The 11,697-nt window shown below is 32.8% G+C and overlaps 1 protein-coding gene and 1 long non-coding RNA gene across 2 annotated transcripts; both read right to left on the bottom strand.

Annotated features, from left to right (window-relative positions):
- Positions 1-233: 233 nt before the first annotated feature.
- LOC130723360 (uncharacterized) lies at positions 234-1,230 on the bottom strand. The gene is made up of 2 exons (XR_009014263.1): positions 1,068-1,230; positions 234-984 (listed from the first exon to the last, which is right to left on the bottom strand). It is a non-coding gene; the product is annotated as an uncharacterized LOC130723360 (long non-coding RNA).
- A 4,008-nt stretch (positions 1,231-5,238) lies between these two features.
- LOC130725812 (uncharacterized) lies at positions 5,239-7,169 on the bottom strand. The gene is made up of 3 exons (XM_057577000.1): positions 6,773-7,169; positions 6,420-6,552; positions 5,239-6,046 (listed from the first exon to the last, which is right to left on the bottom strand). The coding sequence occupies exons 1-3, from the start codon at positions 7,167-7,169 to the stop codon at positions 5,239-5,241; spliced, it is 1,338 nt and encodes a 445-aa protein (XP_057432983.1).
- Between the last annotated feature and the right edge of the window lie 4,528 nt (positions 7,170-11,697).

Here is an 11,697-nt window from a genome sequence, read left to right as displayed (position 1 = left end):
GGTGGCACAAGGCTAATTTGTGTTGCTTGTAATGTTGCTCACGGTCACAACGCAAGGTAGAGGATAAATATCAATACCACATGATTTTGAAGTGTGAAGTGATTCATAGCCTATTTGATTACATAATTCTGGATAAAACTTTAGGGCTTTTCACATATTTTCACGAGTAGAAAGCTAATGTTTGATTAAAATTTAAACTAAGAAATTTCATACAAATTTAACAAAGTCGTTGGTTGGACTATATAACTCACTTGATATTTCCTTGAATTGGAAAAAATCTTACAAACATATCATATCTCATATTTCACATTATGACCGTACCCAATATCAATAAAAGATCTAAAGTATCTAAATTATATACAGAGTCGTACATTAGCAATTAGTTACATGAGTCTTATTTCAGTAATTGCTAAGAGATGTCACATGTTATGTTATTTGATAGACATCTGTCCGGATCTGCAGCTAACAACCTTTTTCTTCTTATCTATGTGCCATCAGAAATTAGAAAACTCCCCTACTTTGATGTTGATATACCGGAACACTTTGAGCATAAGAAGGAAAAACTGTATCTTGAGTATAGACATAATATGAGTAATGCCTTAACCGATTGAATTCCAATGAAGAGGCAAATGAAGTAGATACTGTTGATTTAGATTTCGTCTCACTAGAAAATGATTTTGTCTCTCCTGAAAATATCTTCTTATATATAATCTGAAGCAGACCTATCAAGATATCATCAAGCAAAAGCTAGACTAAATCAACATCATAGTAGTTCTTTTATTATGTGTTACAATAAATCCATGTCACCGTTAAGACAGAGATCTTGTAACACTATTAATTAAGGAAATCACATTCGATGCAGAGATGTCATGAACTTCTTCACGGTATCAGATCCCTGATACCTTGAAGGATTGTTCTGAAACTGCGTGGACATGTTTGGTGGCCAATCGATCAAGGTGGAATAGACAGAGCTTGGACGTGAACCTATTTACAAGTAATGGAATGAATTAATAAAAAATGAGTAAATATTAAATAGGATGATAGTGATGAAGAAGACATGTTCTTACAAAAAGCAAGTGAGAGAGAGCAGCGTTTGTTGGTGTGTCTAGCTACATCAGATCTGAGAGACTGATAGATCTGCAAACAGAAATAGAGGTGGCGGCGCACAGTGAGTAAAGGGTTTCTTAGTTTCACCAGAAAAGAAAAGAAACCCTTACCCTAACAAGTGATGAGAGAAAGTGAGGATTCTAAGGATATATATAAAGCAGTGGCAGCTGTGACACGTGATGATGTGTTGTGTGCGGTCACACGCTCAGTCTCTCTGCACGTGATGCAATCACAGTAAAAAAATTATGTAACCAAATTATTTTGAAGTGTATATTATTTTCTATTCACTAGCCAAATTAAAGTATTTTCAATCAATCTTAATTATAATTTATTTGGACTTATTTGATATCTTGGAGACTTGGACTGAATCAAGGACACGATCTGAATGAGAATAATGGAAATTGGATGGTTGTTACAAAATTTAAAAAGCAATCCTATAATAAAGGGAAGGATCCAAAATCAGCATCAGTTAAAAGAAATTGAATCCATTTGATGCTCCCATTAATTCCATACTAGTTCCGTAACCCGTGCGTTGCACGGAAATTTTATGGTGTAATATTTTAATAAATAAATAAGTTATTTTTGTATAAGGCAACCCTATAAAGATAGATGAGGAGAAAAATGAAATAAATAATTGTAATTGTAATTGTGTTGTGTACATCAAACATTTCCAAAAACTTCCTTAAACACTACATTTACAGTATTGGTCTGTTGTTTGGCCGTCTCATCGAGTATACAAAGTTTAAGACCTTTTCTTGAGCGTACTCAAGAAAGAGCTACATATAACTGACCATGAGTGAAGACGGGCCTTGGAAGGAAGAGTCCAACCTGAGATAGTGTTTGTCCTTGGCTCTTGTTTATGGTCATAGCAACGCATATTGAATTGGAAACTGTCTTCTTCTGAATTTAATTGGAAATTTGGAATCAGAAGGAACCAAGTCCATTCTTAAAATGTGCACTTTGTCATTGACATTTGTTCCCGTGATAACAGTTGCACCAATAAAACGTTCGCCAAGTTCGTCCATAATTAACCTAGTTCCATTGCATAAACCTGCTGCTTGGTCTATATTTCTCAAAAGCATTATTGGAGTACCAACTTTCAACAAAAGTTTGTGGTTAGGCATTCTTGAACTTTTAGTGTCGTTCAAAAATTCGGTGGTGAACCACTCACCTTGGATTTCAGAATCCTCATCAGATCGCAAGGCAGAATCGGAGCTCAGATATTCATGCTCTGGTGCAGCTATCATCCCAAACATGTAAGTGTTTATCATTTCAACAGCCTCTAGTATAGGTGCCAATATTGCCCTATCTTGAAAAAATTGAGGGTCTTTCATTTTGTGCGCAAGGTCAGGATATGTATATTTAATCAATTCCATTAATGGGTCAGGACTAATTGGGATAAGCAGATCTGGCGGGATTTGGACATCGTACTCTCCTGCTCCGAAATCTGGATGGTCGCCATTTCCAATTTTAAGAATCCAATCTGCAAAGTCTTTGATTTCTTTTGCTTCATCAGCCGTCTCAGCTGCGGTTAGGCACATGTTCTTACTCAATTTCATAACTTTGCAGTGTTTCCACAATGAGGAAGAGTTTACAGTAGATTCGACGATTTCCTGTCTGCTTCCTCTAGTTATTACAGGTAGTATTTGTCTAAAATCACCTCCAAGTATTACTAATTTTCCTCCGAAAGGCTTATAGGCGTTATCTTCATTTTTCGACCTCATTAAATCTCGGAGTGTAACGTCTAAAGCTTCGAAACAATACTTTTTCAACATTGGAGCTTCATTCCATATGATAAGACTTGTTTCAAGTAGAAGCTTTCCTCGTAGACTTCCCTGCTTTATATTACATGTCGAGGTCTCTGTAGCATCTAATGGAATGCAGAATTTAGAATGAGTTGTTCTGCCTCCAGGCAAGAGTAATGATACTATGCCACTGGAAGCAACGGTAAAAACAATTAGTCATTTGGATCTAAGTGACGCTGATAAAGTGTTCCACACAAAAGTCTTTCCAGTTCCACCATATCCATATAAAAAGTAGAAGCCTCCTGAGTTTGACAACACAGATGTGACAACCCTCTCATATACAGACTTTTGCTCAGGTGTAAGCATACTAAGCAACTCTTCATATTGTACCTTTAATGCATCTTTGTCATAGTTTAGTTCATCAACAATAAATCTATTGTCAAATTGCAAGACTTCATCATATTCTGGAGTTGGCAAACATGGGTAATCATTTAATGGCCTACCATTTCTTTGGAGCAACTTCTCAATTTCAATGATACATAAATTTTTCAAATCAGCATCTGCGATTCGTAGGCCTAAAGTCGAGAATAGTGATAAACAAATTATTTTTAACTGTATCGAATATAACTTATGTTGTTCACAGACAATTCATTAATTATATTGCGCAATGTGATTTTTTAAAGTATTGAATTTCAATTAAATTAAATCCAAGCAATAATTAAATTAGGCTTAATCCAGTTTTTGGTCCCTATCCTTTGTCATAAATATGACTTTAGTTCCTCGTCGGAGCAAAGGTGGGGATTGGTCCCCAGTTTTTTGCAAAATAGTTGGCTTTGGTCCTTCCGGCAGGTTGGGTCAACGCCGGAGCTCCGGCAGGTGATGTGGCCCTTGTCATGTCATTTAATGAGCTTAGGTGGAATTTTTATTTATTTATTTCATTGAAATTATTAAAAATTTAATTAACCCCAATAATTAATGTCCCTAATTAACCTCATATATTATTTAAAAAACTCATTTATCTTCTTATAAGCATCTTCTTCTTCATCTTCTTTCTTCAACCCAGATCAGTAAACCCATTTATCTTTCTTTCTTCAACCCAGGCTCAACATCTTCTTCTTCATCTTCTTTCTTCAACCCAGATGAATCCTCAAATTTTGCTAACCCTTCCTCAAAAACCGCAACATCAAAATCCAAGGTTCTTTTTTCCTTTCCCTTTTCAGCCTATTACAATCTGGTTTCTGGGTCTTGAAATCAAACTTCATGAAATAAACAAATAAATAAATAAGCTACTCTTTCAAATCCAGAGATTGAGTGTCTTCATAGGAAATAAAAATCACACCATCCCTTTACTTTACATGATTTATTCCTTGTTCTAGCAAAAAACAAATATGAAACTACGATTCAATTCTATTTCGAGATTAACAGAGGACAAAGTGGAAAATATATCAAATCAGAGATGCAGAGTTCTATTTTAACAAAAAAAAAAACGGAACACCAATTTTTTAGATTTTTCACATATGCAGCCTGAGATCTCCATGAAAGCTCCAGATCCTCCGCCTCAGATATATCCATTCTGCTATCATCACAACACCATAGGCACCAACCAAAGATCCAGCGCTTCAAACGGCTTGCAGTGACCATCGCGCGAGGTTGAGATATGTCACCACTAAACTGACGCCTTCATCGTGCGAGGTTCAGATCCGCGCTTCAGGTCGTCAATCTCGCCCGCTACCACCACGTCATCGTTCTCTGCAAGCCTGATGTTCTTTCGACCCAGATCTGGAAGCTGAAGCATCTCCTTAATGGTGGCATTGGAGTTCTGGGTATTGCAAAAGGATTTCGTGAAGGAAGGGGAAATAGGAGGTTGGTGGCGTTTGATGAATATTGGAGAAGGAGATTGGAGGTGTGGGTTAATTAGGGTATCGCAGATATAGCATTAAAGTTTTGAGTATTGCAAATGGATTTTGTTGAATTCCCCTTTTTAATGATTTTATTTAAATAATATATGAGGTTAATTAGGGACATTAATTATTGGGGTTAATTAATTTTTTAATAATTTCAATAAAGTAAATAAATAAAAATTCCACCTAAGCTCATTAAATGACATGGCAATGGCCACATCAGCTGCCGAGCTCCGACGTTGACCCAACCGGCCGGAAGGACCAAAGCCAACTATTTTGCAAAAAACTGGGGACCAATCCCCACCTTTGCTCCGGCGAGAGACTAAAGCCATATTTATGACAAAGGATAGGGACCAAAAACTGGATTAAGCCATTAAATTATTATAACAACATTTCAAATCTTAATAATATCACTTGTAAAATTCCGTACCTGGATTTTGCAATTCTTTTCTTCTATGGTGTAGAATGCCTTCTGATAAGAGTAGTCAGCATGCTTCCCAAACATCAATAGGTTTTGAGATTGAATTCATCATCAACATTCTTACAAAGAGTTTTCTCATTTGTTCTCCGGAAGCTAAATCAGAGACTTCTTTAATTGCATCAATATATTCTTTGTCATCTGTTAGCAATCCCAATTGATCGCATGCTTCCTTAAAAGTATCATATGTTATTCCCTTCACTGTTCTGATACTTCTATATGATGTACAACCCTTTTGCATAGTTAGTAGGATTCTCATGATATATAACTCGCCGATGCCTGGAGGGATATACTGTAGTCTGCCAATTTTAAAACCCCTCTTTCTTGGTTTCCAGATTCCATCTTTGTTATGATAAACAAATCTACTGGGAAATTCAGCATATGTTAGATCCTGCCCTTCTCGGTATTTTTCATTAGCTGCAAACCAAGCCATAAACATTGTGGGTTTTTTACCACTCTTTTCTAGAACATCTCCAACGTCTTCGTCATCATTATAGTATACCAAATATTCATTTGGAAGATGAAAATTTAGTTTTTTCACAGATGGCCATCGTTTGTGTATGGTAAAGTCAAATGTTCTCCAAGTTGCCTCACACGGAGAAAGATAACGACAATCATAATATTGCTTTACCTCATCCATTGGCTCTTTCGCTTGATCATCGTTGTCCTTATGTGAAATTTCAAGCATTGCTCGGTCTGCGCCTTTGTTGATATATTTGAACAAATATTTTATAGCATTGGACTTGTTACAATACTCGACATTTATGTGAGCTTGATACCTCATAAGGAGCGTGGGATTGTAAGGCACAACATACCTGCAATGTAGGTTATGGCGAATATAGATTACAATTGTAATAAATAACATATCTGAGGTATCCTTCTTTTTTTCACGAAGTTAGGTTTTTTCAAATTGGTATCAATTTAGTTTACTCGGAAAGCATATTACATTTGTAAAAATTTACATACCTGTTATCAATTTCAATGTCTTTTTTCTTGATTACAATCCCTATTTGCCTTCTTTTATACTGCGGATAGCCTTCTTCGTCAATCATTGTGGTGTTTTAAATTTTTTTTGGAAAGAATTCAGTGCACCTACCCTTCTCCATGCATGGTGATTTTTTGTTTGCACTACCACACAGTCCATGTATCATGAAGTTAGAAACTACAACGTGCAATTCGGGATATAACACTGGATCAGGAAGCTCGGCAGAGATGACTTTGTCAATGTCGTCCCCAGTCTTCAACTTATTTTCTCCTTGCAACCAAATCAGTATGTGCGCGTGAGGAAGTCCTCTTTTCTGAAATTCAATTGTATACATGCCTAAAAACAAACATATTAATGATTAAAAAAGTTTCTGTAACAGCTTGACATCATCTTTAGCTTATTCTAAATTACAAACATATTCTTCTTCTAAAAAGAAAACAAAAAAGTAGAATAATTCAAAAGTTTTAATTGATTAGAGACGTGAAACATGATAACTGAGCAATAAATTTCACAACATAAGTGAGGCATAGTAATGCATGGAGAATGTATTACGCACTTGCATCCACTTTTTCAAATAAATGACCATTTTTGAAATCTTTAATCAGCTGGTTCACCTTCATCTTAAAAATGCGAACTAAAATATCTGGACGCTCATCTGGGCGGGATCGCCTCGACTCAACAAACGACTTGATTTCTGGCCAATTGGTGTTGCATGTTATAGTTATGAACAAATCTGGATATCCAAATCTCTTGCAAATTGCCATAGCGTCTTGACAATTATTGAACATGTATCGTGTGCTTCCCATGTATGAAGCTGGCAATATGATGCGCTTTCCAGTTGTTGTAGCTTCGGTGTCGCCCCTAGCTACTGCGTCATGTAATCCAGAATAAACCTCAGCTCTGATCTTATTTTGATTAAATCTCACCCAATTTAATCGTTGAGATTCTATCATGGTATATGCATCAACTATAAATTGTTGAAATAGTCGTCCAATACGAATTACATTGCCGTATTCAATGCGTCTATCCTGAATACAAAAAGCAACAAAGTTTTTAAGAGTAACTGAGTCCCTTTTGTTATATTGATCCTCCACGACAGGTTCCCTGTATGGGATGTCTTCTTGATAACCATCTTCTCCATATGAAAATAACAAAGGATACTGCAGGGGGATGTAAGAAACATGATTCTCGTGCAACCTTGTGAATGTGCATGTAGTGTCCTTTACAACAACATCTCGTTCGCAGTCTAAATTAATAAAAACATGACATGTGGAAATTAGAAAGCATTATGGCCCACTTTGGTGGATGAGCTTTATATATTATTAAGATTAAAATTAAGATTAAAAACATATATCTTATGGTACCATTTACGTGATAAAAATAAATATTATCCATAAAAGTATTGCTTAATGATGTTTTCTTTTGACTTTTTTTAATTTGTAACGATTAATTACAACAAAAAAATAGAAGAAAATCACATATATCTTGCAATATTTGCATAATGATTACGTTTTTTTTTTCTTTCTAAAAACCTCAATTTTAAATTTTGGAAAAGGGATTTTTATATTTTATCAATTTTTCCAATTATTAAAATATTTTTTTAAACGAATATATCTCTGATTTCACTTTGTTTCTAAAAATCCACTACTAAAAAATTTATGATTTTTTCATTTAAAAAAACTTGGTATAAAGTTAAAGATGTGATTTTGTTTTGTTCCACATGTGCCATTAAAGATTGTCGAATTCCTATTTAATAATGATTCACATTTTAAATATCAAAATGTATTAATTGAATGAATTAAATGTTGACTTTATTGATTTATTGAGTCATCATTTTAGACCAATGAGAATTCATCAATTTGGACCAATCATAATAAGACATTTGGAAATTCATGAGTGACAACCAATAGAATAAAAACATGTGTCATTTAAGTGACTATATGACCCACTTTGGTGGATGTGCTTTATATATTATTAAGATTTCAAAAGTATGGAAAAGGTAGTTGTTATTATTTTCCAATTGAAACGCTTGTATTATTAGCTGGCACAATTTAATTCCTGTGAGAGCTCTATATTCACAATCAAATTAAAATGCTTATGTATATTTACTCTTAAATCATTTAAAAAGTATGAGAAAAGTACTAAAATTTTTATAAAACATTTTCTATTAGTTTCAACTTGAAATCATTTTCATGTAAAATATTTCTCACGTAGGAGCTTTTTACTATATAATTAATAAATATAGACTAAATATGTTTATTTTTCTGTAATTCCCCGTGACAGCCTTATATTCGCAATCAAATTATAATGCTTATGTATATCTACTCTTAAATAATTTAAAAACTATGGGAAAAGTACTAAAATTAAAACAAAACATTTTCTATTAGTTTCAACTTAAAAGAATTTTAATGCAAAATGTTCCTCCCCGTATGAGTTTTTTAATATGCAACTCAAAAAAAAAAGCTATATATGTTCATTTATTCCAATTCTTGACAAAATTTCATATTTTTATATATATTTACCTTTAAACTTATGAAAAAAATTCTAAAATTCTAACAAAATTTATCGTTTATTATTTTCAACTTGGAAATATTTTGATATAAATGTTCTTCTCTGTTAAGTCTCTATTTTGACAATTAAATTAAAGTAGTTATATAAAAGTAATAAAATTATACTAAAACATTTTCTATTAGTTTCAACTTGAAATTATTTTCATGCAAAATGTTCCTCCCCATAAGAATTTTTTACAATGTAACTTAAATATAAAAAATATTGACGATATATGTTAATTTATTCTAATCCGCATATCATAAATTCTTAGTATCAAAATTTTGTATTTTTATATACATATTTACTTTTAAACTTATGAAAAAAATATGAATCTATATTAAAATGCTCTCAAAATTGATCATATGTTATATTAGGTAGTAGTTAATAAATTCCCTGAGATAAGTGAGAGTAGTTGACTATATTCAATGAGTTGATATTTAATTTTTTTTTTGTTTATTCCAGAGTTTAAAATGATGATATAAGTCTCAATTCTACGTTCAAAAAATTTTCAATTACAAAGGGTCTTGCCCACATTTTTTTTTTGTATAAACATCCGGTACCCGCTCACCCTTTGGGTCTTGCCCTTAAATTTACAAAAAAATTTCAAACAAATTTTTTTAAAACAAATCAAAATAATTGTTAATGATAACAACCTTTACCATTAACATAGCACCGAGTTTTGTACAACTTTTAATCCCATTTTGTTTTCAAAAGATTGACTTGCTAAAAAATTAGTTATACTAAATAATTAAGTGTGTTCAACTTCATTCCCCGTGAAGAATAATGAAAGAACAATAATATATATTCAGTAAAAAAAACCAACACTTATTATATTTCTACCGTTTAGATGTCCATTGGTTTCATTACATGATTTAGAAGAGTGACAAATAATGAAAAGAACAATAATATATTTCAATAAAAAAACAAACACTGATTATATTTCCACTGTCTAGGTGTCCATTTGTCTCAACCAAGGCATAATGGTGTGATTCTTCGAGAGAAATTTCTAAACATAAGGGCAGAAGCATGTAGTAGTGGCATAAGAGCCTTATTTTCACTTATTAGAATACACTGTAAATTTTGTATGTTGTTTCTAATTTTGGTAATTCTAGAAAATTTGAGTACCTCCTTTCTATTCCATCATGAACAATAATCACAATATTTTCCGCCAGTGCACTATCTTTGTCCCTGAAGCTTTTCTTGCAAAGAGGAAACTGAAGCACATGCAGAACATGTGTGAATAACCTAGAACTCAAAGGATAATTTAGTCTACCATCAAGATTCAGAAATATAAAAAAAAAACTTAAATGAAACCATAAAAGTGTAACAATGAATTAAGTAATGTAAGAATGAGCAAGTAACGTTCAAAAAAAAAAAAGACATTTGGAAAATCATTGTAACAACCAATAAAAAAAAACATGTGACATTAATGTTGCTATATGACCCACTTTGGTGGATGAACTTTATATATTATTAAGATTAAGATTTCAAAAACAAAACACTTGTAACAATTATTCCTAATTTAACAATGTTTTATATTCTTGTTTTTGACTTTTAGTCATATATCACCGGCTATGTTCATATAATTAGAAATTATTCATAATATTAAATATTTCTACATATATCATGGGCGAAGATTTGCAGGTATTGAAAATAAATTCAAAACGTAAGTAAGAAAGGCTGGCCGTGAAAGAAATTGGTCAAAATTTGAATGTAATAATAAAGGCAATTATTCAAGGTGGTGCAATTATTCAAAACGTAAGTAATGATAAAGGATGACCGTGTAAGGAAATTATTCAAAATTTGAATGTAAACAAATTTATTGAATGTAATAATTGCAGGGTGAATTTGTTTGAAGGTCAATTGCATGATTTATTAACATTTATATGTATGGATTAATTTATTTATTGAAGTGAACCAATCAAAAGTAGCCATGTGGAAATTAATTTCGACCAATGTGAACCAATCAAAAGTAGCCATGTGGAAATTCAATGAAACCAACCAATAGAATGCTAACATTTGGAAATTATAAAGCAATATGACCCACTTTGGTGGATCAGCTTTATATATTATTAAGATATTCATATAAACAGGAACAATGAGTCCATAATTTCAGCCAACAATGACTGACTATTTTATTAAAGAGTATTTGGTGGGACTTATTGAACAAAAAGAATACACACAATCAATATCTCCAACTTATATTTGTCCTCTTCAGATAGTGGCAGCAGCATCAAGCAAACCAGTAGCAAAGATATGCATAAGATCCAAAACTTATAATCGTAAACTCATAGTACAACAAAGCTATTTTTGGAACTGAACTCTTCCCTGGTTGGAGCAATAACTTTGATCTCATTTTGTTTTCTTGATGTTCCTACATTCATAAGGAAGAATTGCATAGAGGTAGTAAAAAGCATATTATAGCAAGATTTCCATACAATATAGAATTAAAATGAGTTTAATAAGGTTTGTCAATTTCATAGGAAGAACTCCATAATGCAAAGCAGTCTAGTCTTGAGAATAACCGGGTTCAAGAGAAAATCATATTAAAAATGTACACAAGCATGTAAAATAAAACCATAAGGACATGAACAATAAATCATCAAGCTTTAGTTCACAAAATGGCCTAGTCTAGTTCAATCGATAATGCTTGTTTTGTAAATATTTTGCTGTAGAATTCATGACTTTCTCTAACATTAGCCCATGAAATGATAAAAAATAATCTAATCAGCATAAACTCAGGCATGAGAAAAAAGTGTGAACACACCTTGTCCCAAAGGAAAAAAGGCACAATATGGAAAGAGAGCTTACACGACACATTCTGCCCCTCCTTTACAGAGTTCAACCCACAACAACTATAGTAGCAAATTTTCATCTCAGTCTCAATTCCAACAACCTATTAAGAAATAATAGAGATCAAATGTTACAGTA

Source organism: Lotus japonicus, chromosome 6 (genome assembly GCF_012489685.1).
Source record: "Lotus japonicus ecotype B-129 chromosome 6, LjGifu_v1.2".
In the NCBI taxonomy this organism is placed as follows: Eukaryota; Viridiplantae; Streptophyta; class Magnoliopsida; order Fabales; family Fabaceae; genus Lotus; species Lotus japonicus.
Note: the sequence above shows the minus strand (reverse complement) of the source record. Positions and strands in the feature narration are given on the sequence as shown.

Coding starts and splice junctions, on each gene's coding strand:
- LOC130725812 (XM_057577000.1), bottom strand. CDS start 7,169: ATGATAGAATCTCAACGATTAAATTGGGTGAGATTTAATCAAAATAAG. Junction 6,553..6,772: donor ATTTGAAAAAGTGGATGCAA/GTGCGTAATACA, acceptor GTTTGTTTTTAG/GCATGTATACAATTGAATTT. Junction 6,047..6,419: donor GCCGAGCTTCCTGATCCAGT/GTTATATCCCGA, acceptor CCTACATTGCAG/GTATGTTGTGCCTTACAATC.